General features: G+C 34.7%; 4 protein-coding genes across 4 annotated transcripts; 2 read left to right on the forward strand and 2 right to left on the reverse strand.

The window, feature by feature from the left end:
* Positions 1 to 730: 730 nt before the first annotated feature.
* Positions 731 to 1,522, forward strand: LOC104902425 (pathogenesis-related protein PR-1). The gene has a single exon (XM_010690202.3). The coding sequence runs from the start codon at positions 785 to 787 to the stop codon at positions 1,328 to 1,330; it is 546 nt and encodes a 181-aa protein (XP_010688504.2). The 5' UTR covers positions 731 to 784; the 3' UTR covers positions 1,331 to 1,522.
* A 384-nt stretch (positions 1,523 to 1,906) lies between these two features.
* LOC104902426 (pathogenesis-related protein PR-1) lies at positions 1,907 to 2,979 on the reverse strand. Its single transcript, XM_010690203.4, has one exon. The coding sequence runs from the start codon at positions 2,953 to 2,955 to the stop codon at positions 2,239 to 2,241; it is 717 nt and encodes a 238-aa protein (XP_010688505.3). The 5' UTR covers positions 2,956 to 2,979; the 3' UTR covers positions 1,907 to 2,238.
* A 5,039-nt stretch (positions 2,980 to 8,018) lies between these two features.
* On the forward strand, positions 8,019 to 14,405 carry LOC104902428 (hypothetical protein). Its single transcript, XM_010690205.4, has 10 exons — positions 8,019 to 8,791; positions 10,845 to 10,912; positions 11,578 to 11,648; positions 11,792 to 12,070; positions 12,404 to 12,567; positions 12,657 to 12,712; positions 12,819 to 12,871; positions 12,944 to 13,064; positions 13,334 to 13,431; positions 14,084 to 14,405. Exons 1-10 carry the CDS (start codon positions 8,421 to 8,423, stop codon positions 14,153 to 14,155), a joined length of 1,353 nt encoding a protein of 450 aa, XP_010688507.2. The 5' UTR covers positions 8,019 to 8,420; the 3' UTR covers positions 14,156 to 14,405.
* LOC104902427 (CBL-interacting serine/threonine-protein kinase 21) lies at positions 13,065 to 18,896 on the reverse strand. Its single transcript, XM_010690204.4, has 12 exons — positions 18,647 to 18,896; positions 18,343 to 18,405; positions 18,019 to 18,090; positions 17,832 to 17,939; positions 16,420 to 16,491; positions 16,277 to 16,330; positions 16,070 to 16,195; positions 15,830 to 15,919; positions 15,627 to 15,755; positions 15,431 to 15,538; positions 14,953 to 15,201; positions 13,065 to 14,858 (listed from the first exon to the last, which is right to left on the reverse strand). Exons 1-12 carry the CDS (start codon positions 18,806 to 18,808, stop codon positions 14,787 to 14,789), a joined length of 1,305 nt encoding a protein of 434 aa, XP_010688506.1. The 5' UTR covers positions 18,809 to 18,896; the 3' UTR covers positions 13,065 to 14,786.
* Positions 18,897 to 18,921: the final 25 nt, after the last annotated feature.

Raw genomic sequence — 18,921 nt, forward strand, 5'->3', positions numbered from 1 at the left:
AGAAATAACTAATTGAAAAAAATGTTAATATAAACCAAGTAATATATAGTATATTTACATTATAAACCATCGATTTTGTGATCTTAAGTGATAAAATAGTTTGAATCCGACTCAATCTAACCCGGTCAAAGCAAAATAGCCAATTTTAAATCCGATAAATAAAACTCGAGTCTGATCCAGATCTGAACAAAGGTGGGGCAGATATGACGTTTGTAAAATCCGATTAGATCCGACCTGTTCTATTTCTAAGTATCACTAGTCAAATAATCAATGGCGCTTTTTGACAAGTGATTTTTGGTAGACATTTATGGGTTAAAATATTATTTTCACATCTTTCAAAAAAACTATTATTTTCACGTAATGAAGTAAAAATAATTGAATTTTATTATTATATGCGCCGGCTAATATACGGAGACTATTGGATGATGGCATGATGCAAAATTTCAAACTCGATAAAGCTTTAGTAATTTAACTTTTGAATGGGACATGAAAGTCAACCCAAATTGTATTAAGAAACAATACACATTAAAAGTCGTCCTTAATTGAAAATCTCAGGGGAGAAGAAAACATCATCCTATACACATTATTGGAGCAAGTGCATCAGATTTGACATTAGATTAAAGATTGTGCTATTCATTATCGAACATGGGTGCCACTAATATAAGTTCTACAGTTTTTACTTTGACAAATTATGCTTGTTTTGCCTTTATATAAAGCCAAATAAGTTAAATCCCTTGTCAACAAAAACACACACATTCCCTACAAATTCCGAACCAAATAAGAAATGTCTTTAGCCACCTTTTGTGTTTATTTCCTCTTGTTCATACTAGCCTCAACTTCATATGCCTCTACCACATATAATTATAGTCCTACTCCTACACTTTATCTTCCTCCGCCTCAACCTACAACTACAAGCGACATTTACCTTTACTTAAAGGCCCAAAACGCTGCTCGAGCAGCTGTTGGGGTGCCCCCATTATCATGGGACAGCCGGTTAGCAGCCTTCGCGCAATGGTGGGCCAATCAAAGGCGGTATGATTGTGCCCTAAAACACTCTAGCGGACCTTATGGGGAGAACATATTTTGGGGGAGTGGTAGTAGTTGGTCACCAGCATTTGCGGTCCAATCTTGGGTTGTTGAAGGAAAGTACTATAATTACTACTCTAATTCTTGTGCTTATGGCAAGGATTGTGGACACTATACACAAATTGTTTGGAGAAGTACTAGGAGAATTGGTTGTGCTAAGGTTGTTTGTTATAATGGTCGTGGTGTTTTTATAACTTGTAACTATGATCCACCTGGTAACTACATTGGCTCAAGGCCATACTAAGTATGTAGGCTCTAATTATTGTCAAACCTAATCTTAGTAATCCCTTGGCCCGGTAGGTTTCTCAACCAATTTTATAAGACTGAGAACTACTATGAAGAGCTCAGGGATCATATAGGGTTTGTTTAATTAATATAAACTTATGTAAGATAATCGTATGTTTATATTAATGAAGAAAAGTTGTTGATTAGAAAATATCACATCTTGAAACGAGGGCAGGACTAACATGCATGTAAAATTAGTGGACTATTAATCTATTATAATATCTATTAGGCTATTACCAATTGGATTTAGTATAAAACTCTACTCGACTTGAATGTATGCGCAAACCCATGATATATTAAGCTAGCTTTTCTCATTTAAAGACGTGGAAGAGGCTCGCCCACTCTCCCCTTAATCTTCTCTCTCTGTTTTCTTCTTTCCCTTAGCCTCTCTTTTCCTTTTATCATTTTCCTTAGTCCATAATACTCCATATGAGATCAAAAGAGTAAATTCTAAAAGTAGAAGACTGAAGAAAATACTAACATGCTTAAAAGTTGTTTTTCAATCCGTGACTTTGTGGTTTACAAAGCTCCAAAATCTACAATCATTGAGTTCATATAATAATACATCTATATATAGTACATTTGCTACCCCCAAATAATTAAAATACATAATAGTACACTTAGACTTCATGTGCTAACATTTCGTAATCATAAATCACTCCCAATAATCTTAGAAGAAGCAAGAATAATAATTCTGCTGGCTACTAAAATACAACAATAATAATATATTATATACATACTCTCTATTAATTCTCACGTAATTCTAAATGTAGTAACGTATGAAACATCAAATAATATTTCACATTTATAAGCCAAATTCTGAATGAGCTTAGTAGGTCATTTATAGAAGTAATTAAAGTATTAAGATTAATAAGGTCTCTCACCCACATAATTTCCAGGAGGATAATAATTACAAGTGATAAAGACATCACCATCTTGACAAACAACTCTAGCACAGCCAACACTGGTTGTTCTGCTCCAAACAATTTGGGTATAATGGCCACACATTTCCCCTTGAACACAACTATTTGATCCATAATCATAATATTTTTCTTCATCTGCCCAATCCTGAACAGCATCCGTAGGTCTCCATTGTGATCCACTTCCCCAAAAGATGTTCTCCCCTAGCTCGAAACCGCCTTCCGGGAAAGAGTGCTGAAGCTTACAATCTGGATACCTTTGGCCAGCCCACCACTTGGCGTATTTCTCCAGTTTTGAGTCCCAAACAAGCGGAAGCTCCAGCTTTCGAGCTCGAACCAAGTTGTGCTTAGCTAGGAACTCAATGGCTTCACCCATGCAACCCCAACAAAGTTGTTTCGAAATGTTGTAGATTTGTGAGTAGCTGTCATTTGGGTTTAGTGAGGTGATTTCTTGGATGGAGAAACAAAGGTTTGGGCAGGAACTCAGGATTATTATTAGGGTGGAGAAAGAGAGAATGGTGATGTTCAAATAGGGCTTCATAATCATGGCTTTATATATAGTGGTATGTTGAGAAGTTATATGTGCCAAAATTATAGTTAGGATATAGGAGTAGGATGGAAATGTTTGGTTGTTTTTGTTTTGAGACTCATGGGATGCAGTCATGCAGAGCAGAGGTACCCATATATATATTGGCTGAGTAGCTTAGCTAATAGTGTAAAATATACCTGAGGGTCAGTGTCTACCAGTGTATGAATAATAGTGGCATATCTATATTGTGATGATATGATCTATCAACTGATATTATATTATACATTTCCACCCTTCAAAATTGATATCAATAAAAAAAATACTTTAATTAAGTGAAATAATTTATTTATGATTCTTTTAATTAGCTTAGTTAATAGTACAATGATGTAGACGTGATTCAGTTTTAGGTCTTGAGTATCAACCTCATAAGACTTTACCAACTAAATTAGATGACATCCACATTATAATTAATTATTGCTTTACATTTTTATCTTTAACTTCTTATATTCATCCCTAAAAATTACATATATAACAATATTTCTTATTACTATAATATATTATACTTAAGTTCAAATTGAAAATATAGAACTCAATATAATATATATGAATATATATATATATGTACCTGATAATTGATGTGTGGAACATGGATAATAGGCGTTGGGAATTTATCATGAGAATGTGGTCATGAAGGTACATAAAAGTTGATGTTTGTGGTAGTCCACATGTCCAGTATCCTCTAAGAGTTTAAGTGCTTTATATATACAAATTTTTTTTCCCACAAATATCGAACATACTTAATATATATTCTGAATCCGCAACCGGGTGAGAATCTTGTCAATTGAGCAGGTACAACTTAGTTTTATTTTAGCTAATTTATATAGTACAAAACATTTCTGGCTGAAGTTTAGTCCCTAAGCTTGATCCAATTACAATCGTGCTTTTCAGCATCAACAAATACAATTCTGTTCAATTAGGAAAATTAAGATCTTCTCACATACTATTTGGATAAACTCAGTGCACAATTATAAAATCAATAATACACTAGATAATTAATAGAGTGTGAAAGAAAACATAATTCCCCCAAATTATAATTATTGAACAGTTTATGATGCCACCATGTCCAAATTATTCGTTCCAATTTTGAAGATCATATACGAAAACTTAGCTTATCAACTAACATATATAGTTAACATCCATACTCTGTCGATCAAAGTTTCCTAAATAGCACTACATACTAATTAATTTAGATTATTATGTTGTATATTGATTTAGTATTAGGTGGTGGGTACATGTCAATTATTGTCAACATACATATGCTCTCTCGTGATTGTAGGCGTGTAGCTAATTCCATGAACCCGTGATTCGTGAAGCTCTATATTTTCGTTTGTTTCTTAAGATATGATTGAGTTATGGACCGCCTTTATTAACAAATCTAGAACATCATCATAGTGATCACATGGCAACAGAACTCATTAAGAATTGAAAGACGATCATACTTTTGCAAATTTCTACACCACAGGAACTTTTGACTTACGTTTGATTTGTAGTGGGCCTTTTTCTAATTGAGATTTCGGTCTTTTTTTTATATTATTAAATAACAATAACAATATATATATATACTTAGAAAGGATAAATTTGTAGAGAATAAGAAGAATCCGTCTCATATGGACATTTCTTTATATATATTTTTGATATAAATGCTCTCTATATATAGTCTGATAAAAAGGTGTACAAACAAAACTTAAAACCCTTTCTTCAAGGGTGAAATCAAATGTCACATGAGTATTCTATCCACTTTGTGCATTTTTTTAATGAGTGGAATAATAGGATCCTTTGCTAAAAGAGTAACACAGTTTGAGTTGTCAGAATTTTGTTGGATTCACAATAATAATACAATTAATGCGTTTTTCTCTTTGATTCGACTGATTTGTTGGATTTATAAACTAAATAGTTCTTACTATATGTTCCATCTATTACTGTCGAAAAAAACTTATAAATCTCTCTTTCATTCTCCTTGCTGATCATTTCAATTATATTGATTTTGAGAGAAAGGGAGAGAGACATAAATTATTTTTACTTTTTTTATGAAAAATAAGTTAATAGTTTTTTATTTTTTGAAAAATAAGTTATAATTTGACACTTGTACATCAATAGTTTTGTTGGGCCTTGCCACCTTAGACTTCCTTCTTTAATTCTTTTTAAAGCTTGAGACCTTATTTTGAGTCTCAAGGAAAGGGAAACGTGTAGTGATTTATACAGATAAGCAAGAGAATATCGATAATCCGGCCCCTAATACCGCGGATACATCGGAGCAACCAGGCGAAATAGCTTTGCCATTTTGGACTTGTTCAGGGTCGGGCCTGACAATAAGTTACCATTAGTTTTGTTGAAGAATGTAGAAGCACGATAAAGGAAGAACACATGAAAAATCGGAGAGAGGAAGTACACATAAATGGTCATGTGTTCCAATACTCGGAGTTACCTACTATATATATTAGGTAATTTACAGGCAAAAATTACCCCTTAAAGTTGTGACTGATACTGACTGTTATAGAAAAACAGTAGTTAGGAGTTTTCATGGAAGGATATTGTCAGGGGTGGTTCTTGGCCCATGCAATCACAACGACGGAATATGGCCCCCAAAATATCAAGCCCCCAAAATATATATTTATTTTTAATTGTTTGAACAAAAGACAAAAGAAAAACATTTGGATCAGTAGTAAAAGTGTAAGAAAGGAATAATGAGAACATGAAATTCATCAAAATTTTGTTGTTTACACTTTTGAAGGCCATTAGCCAGCTGTAAATACGAATCTAAACTTCTCTCCTTTTTTAATTAAAGAAATTGTACAATGCCTGTATTATTTTTGCCCATATTTGCCCCGATCCTGGATATAGTTGAGAGTGTTCCCATCCATTTTTCCAAGTAAATATATATGGTACTGGCATCTAGTTGTGCCAATCCAGCCCAACATGTCATGTCATTTCATATTGAATTTTGATCGCTTTATTGGACATGAGGCTAGTACGGGACAGGAAATGAGAAAAGTAAAATTTATTACAATATATAACCTGTGTTCTTGAATAATACTTACACTTACGCTTATCACGCACGCCGATGCAAAACTTTGAGCACTAATATCTCTAATTTGTTGTATGTGAAAAAATATAAAAATTTAATATATTATAAGTACATATTGAGATGAATCAAACAAGATCTCACATGACTATATTTTTCCTTACCCGTAAATCACAAATGATAATCAATTTAAAATTTGTGAATAGTGTCAAAAGTCAAAGTACAACTATTATTTATGAACGAAGACAGCATTAAAAAAGAAATCAAAGAGGACATATGTCAACCTCTCCTAAAGAATTCTTCCGCTTAAGTCATAGTATGTAAAAAATTATGGCAAATAAAATCATTTATTTTTAAAAGATATTATAGTCCTCAATGGAAAATTTTAGTGATATTCTTAAGTTGATTGATTGACTAATTTGTACAAATTTTAAAAAATTAAGAAGATTTAAATCAAAATATTCAAATTCAATTCATAAAGAAACATGTAATAATCTCAGAAATTTCGCTTAGCCGTCGCTTTCTTCTTCCTCTTTCCTCTCAGATCTAGCTACTTATATCCTCTTCTATGACTATCTAGTCCTTTGCTGGTCTTTTCTCCTTGTCCTCAGTCGGACTTCTTCTTTTAGTCTCTCTCCATTTTTCCTTTCTCTTTCGTCTTTGGTCGGCCTGCGCTTCGCTGGCGATTTCTCGGGTTTGCGAAGCCATCGTCAAGGCTTTCTTTGGGAAGCGCTGGCGGTGGTGTTCTGTTCGTCGGCCGTGGGTGAGGGGTTCGCGGGCTTCGGGTTTCGGGCTCCTCTCCTATCTATTCTCCTCTCAGTTCGAGCTTCATTGCTCGTGTTTAGTTTGTTCTTGCGGTGGTTCATGGTTGCCGGTGTCTCGTTGGTGGTGTCCGTGTCCGCTTTTCTGTTGGTTGTTGGATTTGGGAGCTTATTCATTTTCGGTGGTGTTTGTCTTGCCCCCCGCGAAGGGTTTGACGTCGATTTGGGCCTGGGGTGATGGCGTGATGCCGTGGCGGAGCATTTACTCGAGTTCATTTGTGCTCCTTTGTTCTTCGTTTTTTCTGTTCTTGATGATTATTGTAACCACCCTTAGGGGTGTTTTAGGGGGTGTCTCTTGTGTAGACACCTCCTAGTTTTCTCTCCTTATCAAAAAAAAAAATGTAATAAATATACTACTAAAAGCTAGCTAGTATACTACTAAAAGGGAATAAGAGAGAACGAAAAGACCTTCTAGTAAGAACATTAACCATGACATTGCATTTGAGATTAATATCTGTTAGAATATTTATATAATACTCATTGTTAGCTCTTAGGGCTGCATATATGAAACTCGGATATTTATTATGTTTGTGCTTCAACATATAGATAATAAATTGTTATTTAAAATGGACCTCGAACGCTTATCATGGAAAAAGTATTTGTATCTTTCCTCAACGTACTTATTTAAGATTGACACGTGTATATTGAAATAGTACCCAAACCTCTTACACTTAGTACCGGAAAAAAGTGCATTTATATTGATGATGCTATCCAAAACCCTTTCAATTAGATCACTTAGGCTATGTTCAGTTCACCTTATTTTTGCTTATTTCAGATCTAATCAGATCAGATCAGATCAGAAAAAATAAGTTCAGATCAGATCAGATCAGTTCAGATCATGCTTATATTTAAAAATCATTATATCTTTCATTACATATTAGTAAAAATTATAATAATTGAATATTAATAAAGTACTCATTGAGACGAATCAAACAAGACCCCACATGACTATATTTTTTCTTATATATTGAGAAAAATCTAAAAAATAAGATCATGTAATCAGATCAGATCAGATCAGATCAGATCAGATAATTTCACATCAGATCAGATCAGATCAAATAAGTTCAGATAAGAAAATTTCAGATGAACTAAACATAGCCTTAGTACCTAAATGGCTAAATACCTTTTAATTAGATCAATCAATAACCAAAACCCTTTCAATTGGTATGTTGACAAATGACAAATAAACTAGAAGGCTAGAACAATCGTCACGAAGAGATACCTGTAACCTGGTGGCTGTTGGAATTCTGACTAAATGGTGCTTTAATTAACAGAAGTGTTCCTCATACGATGAATGTCGATGATTATATAGATCTTCTTTCACTTCAAGGGTGGGGTAAACCACAAACAAACTAACCAAAAGCAACCAATAACCTTTTAGATCACATGTTATGTTCATCACTATCTAAGCAGCATAACGTTCAAGCAAAGTCAGCAACTCAGCAACAACAAAAATAAAACAGTGCCATTAACATTCAGCATAACTTCCTAGTGAAAAACTCCTTAATTTTCTCGTCAAATAAAGAAAAAACTTTTCAAATTTCTTCTTCCAGAATTCCTCAGTTAACCGACACCTGAAAGGAGAAAGATCCCTCTTTTTCTTTAGCTTCCTTTTTCCACACACAAAAAAAAACTTTCCTTTTTTTAATTTAGTAAATGAACCCTCTTTATTTTCCCTTGTTTATTTCTCCTATCTCATGATATTCTTGCACCCAAATCCTCAATTCATCACCAAACCCTCCAATCCCATTTCTTGGAGATCAAATTGTAAGCAGAAGAATAACCCTGTTTTTGTTTCTGTCAATTCTTGTAGTTTTCAGGAAAAAAAGGGTTTCTTTCAGTATAAATATAGTATAAAGGGAGCTGATTGTATTGTGAAAATGGAATATTTAAGGAAAATGGGAATTGGGTGTTTTGGGAATAGTCAAGTGAAGCAATTACAACATCTTGGTGAGAAAGTAGAGACTGAGTCTGTTGGAGGAGGGCAGGAGGTTATGGATTCTGCCATGGTTGAAGCTAAGCTTTCTCCTCAGCATCTTGTTGTCATGGTTAATGGTCTTATTGGAAGGTCCTTTCTCTTTCTCTCTCTCTCCTTCCCTTTTAGTATTGTAATTTACTTTCTCACTTTTGAAATTGCTGCACCAGTTTTAGGTTTGTACTACTCATGTATTCCAATTCAACCATATTCTTTTAATATGTAATGAAGTATGTTATTGGATTTGTCTCAGTTTAGATGATAAGGTCAAAGTTGTGTATCGGCAAGTGCGATAGTCATACCGGTGCAATTGTCTTGAAATGGAGGAAGTATATTTTAGTTATGTTTGGAGCTTTCAGTTTTTTTTTATTGTTTTATTGAGATGAGTTAGATTAATTGTTTATCCATGATTAGTTGATTACATCTAGGAGATAACATTGAATATTACATTAGAGGGTAAAAGTCTAATTACTGTTGAAGAAGAACTAAGTTGACTAGAAGTGTGAACTTGTAGATTATGCCCATAATTCTAGCTTGAGACTTTTTGGTCTTGTTCTTTTCATGCTAGTTTATGATTGCCTATTTAAGTTAAAGTTCAAGGGAGCTTGTAGCTTGTTTAATGACAAGGCTAATAGGTTAGTTCTATCTTGATAATGGGATAAATGAAAAAACACAAAAAACAAGGAATGGAATATTTGTGGGATAGACTACATCAAAGTCACTTTGCTGGTTCCAGTTCTTATTTGCTTTGTTGTAGTGTGCTAGTTGAATTTTGTTCGATAAAGGCCTAAAGGGTCCAAGGAAAACTTATCATTGCTTGTCTATTATGAGAGTTGAGATGAACTACATTGATGATGATATGATATCATTGTCTGTTAAAGTTCTGAAGTTTATGAAGTATATTTCTAATAATATTACATGTTAGAAGATGAGGCAAGTTTACGTAGTCTTATGAACAAATTGTATTATTGGTAATCTGGGCATGCCTTTCTAGTTGCCCGTATTGCTTAGGCTTGTGTGAGGATGAGACTGACTATGTTATGTCTACTTTGGCAACATTTATTTATCTTGTAAACAATGAAATCAAACGATATCTTTTCTTTTCTCAAAGTTGTACAAAACTAACAGAAAGGAGTTATGTTCAGCCATTTTTGGGTGGGGAATAATTTATAATTAATGAGAACTTCTATAGGTAGGCATTTATTAGGCAATTCAGTGGGTAATCCGATAGATCATTTTGTGGTAAGTGATGAATTGACATGTATGCGGAATTCGTTAGGAGATGATGAGATAACTTCATGCTCCATTAAGTGCTACACGGGCGCACAGGATGAGCTGATTACTTGTGTTGATGTTATGTACTCACTTCACTTAGCAAACATTCAGTTTATTTTGGGATACAGCAGACAATAGTTGTTAACTAATGTTCAAAAAGATCAGATAGCTTCACTTATTATCATCGTTTACCTTTCACTTATTATCATCGTACATTTTCACATGTGCTTTCGGAAGCAAGATTTGCACTTCTTTTCTAGGTATTGTTTACTAACCAGAGTGGTTCAATGTTTACTTGAACGACTGATTAGTTAAGCATGCACTCAATCTATTACTACTTGTCCCAAAAAAAAGACAAAAAAGAAAAGAGTCATCCTTTATTGGTCTTGTACTATGTACCGATACAAAGTGCAGGGGATAGAAGGGAGGAGGATTCAGATTATGAACATCTTTCTACTTTCGCTGGAGGATTTAAATTGAAAAGATTAGAGACCTTCTATCTTGCCCTCTAGCCCTCTATTGCTTAACGATGAAGCAGCCAAAAGATTGAAGTTGATAATCCCTTGTCTTTCAGTTCCCTCCATATGCCTCCAACTCTGTGGTCTTTTGCTGCTAGTATTTCTCAAATGAATTATTGCAAATTTTCAGTATTAGAAAGGATGTTCCTCTTGTCTTCCCTTTTACCCTTTTTGTTTCTGGATAGAAAAAGGAAATAGAGTTCTTTCTGTTAAACTCTGCCTGCTATCATTTATGATCTAGTGGTTCAGACTCTAAATTCTTGCTTACGTTTTGTCTTCCCTTTTTAACCCTTTTTGCTAGTATTTTAAAAGTGAGTTCTTACTGACTTCACTTGTGAACACTTATAATTTAGTGCTACAGACTGGAAATTTGCTGCTGATCAATTTGCGAAGCAGCTCCCTGACAAAGTAATGGTGCACTGTGAGTTATATTTCGTGCCTCCTTTTTCATTTTCAGTGACATTTTTCTGGTGATCATAATGAAATCAGGCTTGCTATCCATATAATAGGTTTGACTGTACTCATTGCTCTACTGTGCATTTGTAGCTAAGATTTTTTTGGAGAATATTAATAATCTGGCATTCACTGCTTGTCATTTCACTGATCTATTTGGAGAAAGTATTTTGGAATAGATTGTCATTATTAGCTCTTCTTTCTAAAATTTTCCGTAAGGAACAGTATAATTTATTTGTTATGGAAAGCTAATATGCTCTTTACATTCATCGGAAAATATTGGCAGTTGGAAGATTCTTGAGAGTTTTCATGAAATCAATACATTTCAGCTATAAACTCAGCTAGTTCAATGATGAACTAAAGCTGTTTGTAAGAAAGAAAAGAGAGAATTTGACAGAGGAAAAAGATCAGAAAGAAGAATATTATTGAATGAATAATATTAATTATTACAAGCTAATCATCTCTTTATATATACAGAGAGAGAAAGCAAGAAACTGAATAACAAATTGTAAGAATCTGTTAGAGTTTGTTATGCTGATGTGTCACTAATGCTGCTGTCATTAGCTGACTGTATAAGGAGTGTAGTAGGAGAATTAGTGAGCTTAACAATTCTTATAATTCTCTTTGCTGCAGGTAGTCAATGCAATACTGCTAAATTGACATTTGATGGTGTTGACTTGATGGGAGAGCGACTTGCTGATGAGGTATTTTGGTAATAGCTATCTTATCTTCACTGTATAAGTTCTCTAGTTGCTTTCCTTGTCTTCCATGTGAATGTTTTTTTGAATGCCACTCCTTACAGGACCTCCAGTGGTGACATGCTCATACTCCTTAGCACATACTGCAGGTATCAGATGTTATCAGCCGTAAGCCTGGGTTGCAGAAGATTTCATTCGTTGCACATTCTCTAGGGGGTCTTGTTGCAAGATATGCTGCTGGAAAGCTGTATGAACCTTTGGAAACATCATATCCTTTGGCTGCAAAGAGAGATGACATGGAAGAAGAGAATTTAAATATCAGGGTAGAAAGGATTGAGGAAGATTACAAAGGTAGAATTGGTGGCCTGGAACCCATGAACTTCATAACTGTTGCAACTCCACATCTGGGTTCACGAGGGCACAGACAGGTAGATAACCCAACTGGACTTGCATGATATTTCTTCTTATACTAGGGTCAGTTGCTGCTGAGATTTTGATGCGAAATCCTTTTTTAAAATTTCATTTAGAATGTTCTTTTGTGTCGATGCTTACGAATCATTGACAAGCTGCATAATTAGTTAGTGTGGCTTGAACCTCACAGCTCTGTTGACCGTCAATCTAAGGCTAGGCCTCACAAAGGCTCTCCCCCTGGCCATCCTCAATGAATTATATATTGATTTTCTTTCATTATATTAAAGTGGCTTTTTGGTGCCTTCTTCGAAGTGTTCCCTATTCTCATCCAAATCTTTTTTAAACTACAGTTGCCCTTCCTTTGTGGTGTTCTATTTTTGGAAAAACAAGCTTCACAAACTGCACACTTGATTGCTGGAAGATCAGGGAAGCATCTCTTTCTAAATGACATTGATGAAGGCAAACCTCCACTTCTTGTTCGAATGGCTTCTGATTCATATGAACTTAAATTCATGTTGGTATATCATTAGTTGTCTCAAGATTGACTAATAGTTTTTGACTTTTCCACCAACATAATCTGGTTACTTGTTTGGACCTTCACAGTTCTGCTTTACACTCTTTCAAGCGGCGTGTTGCCTATGCCAATGTGAACTATGATCGTATCCTCTCCATACTTAGAATTTGTTTTTGTCTCCTGGAGCTATATGAATAGCAATATAACCCAATTATTTGCAGTTATTCTGTTGTTCTTGACTGTTTGTTAAGACGTTGTTGGGTGGAGCACCTCATCAATCCGCAGACGGGATGAATTACCAAAGGTATGCAATGCAGTCGTCTCTGGAACAATATATACATATATATACTTTTTAAAATTGTTCTCTTTATTTTAGGCTAATTTACTAGCAAACGACGACAAGTACCCTCATATTGTTTATGTTGAGCACGAGACTCTGGACAATTTTCACCATAAAGTGTCTTCATATCCTGAAAACCAGAAAATTGACTATGAAGGTCTGTTTTTACCTGCAAATAAATTTTTCAATATTTACTTTGCTGAGAATTTGGACAATTTGTTGTGTTGGATATATCCTAGGATTTTAAAAGATATTCTAGTATTGATGAACTTCCTCATACCTGGATGCAATTTCGCTAGCTATTCTGATTTTCTGTGGTCTGATACCTTATAACACATTATGAAAATGAGTTTTCTTCAGTCTATATTCAAACGTTTTATCAGATTCAATTTTTTACTTATTTTCTTCTTTTCTTTTCTCTTGTAGAGGAGATGATCAGAGGTCTTAAACAAGTACCTTGGGAACGTGTAGATGTCAGCTTCCATCAGAGCAGACAGCGATATATTGCACATAATACCATTCAGGCAAGTGACTGAAAATAACTGTGTTTGCTATTTGCTCCATTTGGAGTGTATTTCGCAATTTGCTCGGTTCCCCCTAAACCCCATTCCAATCTGCCCTCCCTTCTTGGCTCCCATCTTATCTTCTTTATTTATATATCTACAAGTTTATGGAAAAAAAAGAGAAAAGGAATGAAGTTCATACAATTCCGTGGTTTGAGTATATGACTTCTTTGATATATCCTTTCCTACTCCCTTTCTTTCTTTAGAAAGGTAGTGTCTTGAAATATGTAATTGAGTTTATGGCCCAGAAACACGGGCTTCCACTTCTTATTGAAGTTGTAACTATTATGTATGCCTCAGGCTATTTCATGGAAATATTTCTGTCATAAATTGAAGTTGTAACTATTATGTGTGGATTCTTAGTTTTTTGAAGTTGTATTTCCATATAGTATAGAAATATTTGGTTTTGAGAAGAGAATCATAAGTTTTAATTTGATGACTGGATAAGTCTATACTCTATAGTGTTGATGCGAACGGGAGAGTACTATGTGGCGCATATACTTGCTTCACAATGCCCTCAATATAAACGTATAGATTTGCTTTTGTAAAGTGCTTTAATTTCCTTAAGAAATCGTGCATAATAGTTACTTTTTTTTCTCTCCAATAAATGTAGGTGAAGAGCTATTGGTTAAATTCTGATGGAGTAGATGTGATCTACCACATGATCAACAACTTCCTGGTTTGATCTTCTTCGTCACTCATGGTGTTGCTGAGATGCAAATCTATAAGATGTCATTTTTCTGGGAGTTCAATATGTTTATTTCTAGCATATAATGTCAGTAATCATTCCCTTTTCATTAATCACAGTCAGTAGTCAAAGGACTTCTGCTGTGCGATAGCTTTTTTTTCTCCCTGAAGAAGGCTAGTTTTTTTTATACTCCATTATGACAATGTATGAAGTATTCAATCAATTTCAATAATATGCATTTGGTACATTTCCGGATTATGTACATTGACATAGTCGATACTGAATGATCTACCTTTTGTTCAAGAACTTGACTACTTAAACCATAATGATTCTCACCAGCAAGTGCTTGAATCAACAGCTAAGGAGTTGTTTCATCTTAAGCAGAGGTTTCGGGTTTGGGATGCAACATAAGTTGTTGCAAGAGCTTTACCCCCAATTGGACATATCCTGGCTCAAATCCGGATTACTCGGAGCGTAGTGAGCGCTGGATTATAGGGGGGTTTATCAACAATAATTCATAAAATTGTTCTCTCTATAATCCTGAAATCTATGCCGTTGTTGCTGTGGATCATGTTGGCTTCAGCAAACTTTTCATCTTTTATTTCGTCCTAATGATGTCATCATTCTATCATCCCTTGACATCTTTTGCCAGATCTTCATCTGATTCTTCTGATAGCAGACTAGATAAACTGCGGCAGAACTGTTTCAGATAAGTTCTAGTTGTTAGTTCATAATAGTTGAAAGATTTTTGAGAAATCCCTAGAAAATTTAATGGTGTTAGATTTCTAAAATACCTCCTGATATATTCCTGATTCTCCAGAAGATTTTGATACTTCCACAACGCAATCTGTTGGTGCCACTTCAAGCACTTCTATCAATAGATTAAAAGATGAACGAAATTTCGATTTTAATTTGATGTGCATCTTGCTATTACTCATCCTTTCAACAGAAAGACTTGAATCCCTTGCAGCTGCTTCTATCTTCTGTATTGTTTCAGGAAATGTGTACTTGGATCCCAGTTTAATCTTGTTCTCCTTGTCATTCTGTTTTTTGTGATACCATTAGTATACAAACTTGAAAAGGGATGAAAAAACTTGAAGAGGGATGAATAAGGGAAGGGGAGGACCCAAATTTTCTAGTTTTCTAGTAAATCCCTGTTATAAAGAATTATTTTTCAGCTTCAATAAGAAAAAATCAGTATTAATTAGTAACAAAAAAGATCTGTTCACAAGACAGTTACTTTATCAGCAAATATTGTTTTAAAGGACTTACTTGATCTTCGAATAGGGCTGACAAATCAAGATCATATGACATTGCTATCAGTTGGAAGGCATTGATAAATCCTTGAGTTTCAGGGAAGGTTTCATCTTCTGAACTTTCCTGCAAGATAGTCTTTGGCAATTAGCTAGCTTGTTTTAGTATGTTTATCGTATACAGGAAACTTCTACTAATGGTTATTCATTATTACCCTTTCAGACTCGAAAACTGCTTGAACATCTTCATCTGTGTCATTCTTTTCTTGGAACTTAATTCCTGCAGAAGGTGCATAATCTCTCTGAAACCACTCATCTTCTATAATTTCTGCAACTGTAATTCGCTGCAAACGATAGAATATGTTAGGTTTACTTCTTTTTGTCTGTGATCATGCAGTACAAAATTTACATCATCTACCTTTTTTGGGATGGGATGCAATAAGCGTCCAATAAGTTTGTTATGGCTTGGTGTAAACCATTTTGGAGATTCATACTCAGCTCTCCTTATCTACAACATAGGCAAATATGTTGAATTAAGGCTTCTTCACTTTATCACTTAAGTAAAATAATACTAAACCAGAAAGATAACAAGGCCTAATGTTGTATGATTAGAAGCTTTATTCTTGCTTTCTCTCTTTTTTGTAGGGAATTAAATTACCTTAGAGTACAAAGCTGATAGACTGTGGTCACTGAATGGTAGATAACCAGCAAGCATTTCAAATAAGATCACTCCACAAGCCCAAATATCTGCAGCTGCCCCGTCGTATCCTTTCTTCTTCAGTAGCTGTCAATTAGACCATGGAGTATAATGTTAAGAGATCTTCAGGTAGTCTAGTAAATGACAAAGATAATATCTTCTTCTTACCTCAGGTGCAACATAGCTTGGAGAACCACAAGCTGTCTGTAATAATCCTCCAGGCTGTCATCATTACTTTAGAAATTAGCAGGCTGAATAACTAAAGTTACATTCAGGAGAAGTGCTTGTTTCGATGATCTGTAGGAATTTACCTTTTGTAACGTGCTGAGTCCAAAATCTGATACTTTCAGGTTTCCTTTGTTATCCAGAAGCAAGTTTTCTGGCTGCATAATTGAATTTTATTTTCAGAAAATGATAGAGTTTGGTACATGTACATCTTTAAGCTATTCATGTTAGACTGTTACGTAGATAACCATAGGGGCGCTTATGATGCGACTTGACTAGTTAACATCTCAAGTCGAACTCGAGTTCGAGCGAACTCGAGTAGAGTTTTGACCCATTCGATTTTGAGTAGCTGTCTCAACTCGACTCGCTGATATTTCGTGCTCATTCGAGGCGAAAGTCGATCTCGAGTAGCTCGCTATGTGTCTTGCCTTGTTGACACCCTAGACGATGACCAATCCATAAAAAGGTTGGTATACGTCATAATATAGTTCATGTCAATTTCTCAAAGGTTTAATTAATACTTCTATTAGGCAAACCTTGTGAGTATGCGAGAGGAAAGTGATTAGTTTGGTGTTTTTTTGTTTGGAGAAAAAATATGGTTAGGAGTAAGGATGAGCTCGGTCTGTTTGCAAATAGTTCGGGCTCGGTTCGGTCAAAGTTCGGCTCGTGGTAACTCGGCTTGAGACCTTAAGCCGAACCAGGCCAAGCTCCGCTCGAAAACCTTTTGAACAGGTTTGACTATTATTTTATATAAAAAAATTATTATAATTTAAAGCACTTTAAAAAGACTAAAACACTTACAATTTTTACTATATAGTATGAATCCACTATACAAATTTTTACATTGAACAATTCATGTCTTTCTTTTTGTATCCTTTTAGATCTAGTTTGTCGATTTTTTATGTATATTTGTAAGTAATTCATATGATTAGTATGTAAAAAATAAAATAAAATAAAAAATGTTTAATCATATCATTTTTTGAATTTAGTCTACTACTATTCTACAAGATCTGTCAACAATTTTTTAAAAATTCGAATATGAATTTTTTGTTTGGTTTAATGTTGTATTGGTTTATTTTTAACTTGTCTCAAATCGAGCTCGAACTGGGTCAAGACGAGCTACCGAGCTAAGACGAGCTACCGAGCTTGAGCCTTTAGTGAAGCTCACGAGCTCACAAGCCGAGCCAAGCTAAACAATAAACGAGTCGAGCCGAGCACAGTACAGTTGGGGCTCGACTCATGCAATAAGCACCCCTAGTTAAGAGTCGTAGGTCACTTTAACTAGCCTATTGGAATTGGGGTTGACTCAAGTGGTGAGTTTTTCCATCTTCCTTAGCAAAGTCTAGGGTTCAATTCCTACCAATGCTTGGGAATGAGGGGGGGTATTTGGTTTGTAATGGGTCTCTGGATTGCGTACTGTGTGAGGGTAGCCTAGAAAATTTCTTGTTACCTATTAAAAAAACTTTAAATAGCCTCCTGAAGGACACTAGCTTCATACCTTCAAATCTCTATGATATACTCCTCTAGCATGGCAATAGTCAACTGCATCAATCAACTGTTGGAAGTATTTTCTTGCGTCCTCCTCACTTAACTTGTTTGCATAATACTGATTCAATAATTCAATCAGGTAAACCAAACTATCTAACTTAGAGAGGAAAATCGAGTTGTGAAGAGTTGGTTATTACCAGTTTGTCAGAAATCTGTCCTCCTGCTACATATTCCATAATTATGTAAATCTTTGTCTTTGTGCCAATAACCTGTGATCAAATAGTTGGAGAGTCAATTAGATTTAGATATATAGTTGATATCCACCAATTTCGATATATGTTAGACTCTTTCGTTCTAAAAGTTTATCTCAAACTAAACTTGTGAATTTTTTTCGGAAAATAAACGAGCTCATTGGATATTTGGATACGTACTAGTGTCAAAAACAAGTACTAAGTCTGAGTAGCGTAGTTTCAAATTAATCATGTAAGGTTGAGATTAATATATAGTATATGAAAACTTGCCTCATGTATCCTTACAATATTTGGATGATCTAAAAGCTTCATGGTACTGATTTCTCTTTGCACCTGTTGCAAACATGCAAGAAAAATTTCTAGTTAGGACTACAGAGTGATGAAGTGATGATGAATGAATTCATGGTGCATATTACATGTCATATAGAAGTATTAGCCTATAACAGGCACTTGTTAGCGAATTATGATAAAACTGCTAACGGTGTCAGCAGTTTTACACTCAGTGAAGCTTGTTATTGCGCCTGTTATAAATTTATCATTACTTACGTATGCCAAACTACTCTATGTAACTCACCTGAGACATAAGATTATTAGAGCGAACCATCTCTTTGTCAATGATTTTAACAGCAACAATTTGGCCATTGTTGATGTTTTTAGCAAGCTTAACCTTGGCAAAAGTTCCTTCCCCAATGGTACGACCAAGTGTATACTTCCCTACATTCGTCGCGAAACCCATAGTGGGATGATTTTTTTTAAGATTGTGAGTAATGGTGCTCTTAATAATCTCAACTTATTCTACTTGTTCCTCCTTGCTTGCTCTCATATATATGTATATTTGAAGGCTATTTT

This window comes from Beta vulgaris, chromosome 8 (assembly GCF_026745355.1).
Source record: "Beta vulgaris subsp. vulgaris cultivar EL10 chromosome 8, EL10.2, whole genome shotgun sequence".
In the NCBI taxonomy this organism is placed as follows: Eukaryota; Viridiplantae; Streptophyta; class Magnoliopsida; order Caryophyllales; family Amaranthaceae; genus Beta; species Beta vulgaris.

Bases quoted from the DNA above. Each gene is read 5' to 3' on its own strand.
- LOC104902425 (XM_010690202.3), top strand. From the start codon at position 785: ATGTCTTTAGCCACCTTTTGTGTTTATTTCCTCTTGTTCATACTAGCC.
- LOC104902428 (XM_010690205.4), top strand. From the start codon at position 8,421: ATGATATTCTTGCACCCAAATCCTCAATTCATCACCAAACCCTCCAAT. The intron at 11,649-11,791 runs GTATTTTGGTAA...CACATACTGCAG, and splicing joins GAGAGCGACTTGCTGATGAG to GTATCAGATGTTATCAGCCG. The intron at 12,713-12,818 runs GTATCCTCTCCA...CTGTTTGTTAAG, and splicing joins TGCCAATGTGAACTATGATC to ACGTTGTTGGGTGGAGCACC.
- LOC104902426 (XM_010690203.4), bottom strand. From the start codon at position 2,955: ATGACTGCATCCCATGAGTCTCAAAACAAAAACAACCAAACATTTCCA.
- LOC104902427 (XM_010690204.4), bottom strand. From the start codon at position 18,808: ATGGGTTTCGCGACGAATGTAGGGAAGTATACACTTGGTCGTACCATT. The intron at 18,406-18,646 runs GTGAGTTACATA...TGTTTGCAACAG, and splicing joins CTAATAATCTTATGTCTCAG to GTGCAAAGAGAAATCAGTAC. The intron at 15,539-15,626 runs GTAATAATGAAT...ACTATCTTGCAG, and splicing joins CAGTTTTCGAGTCTGAAAGG to GAAAGTTCAGAAGATGAAAC.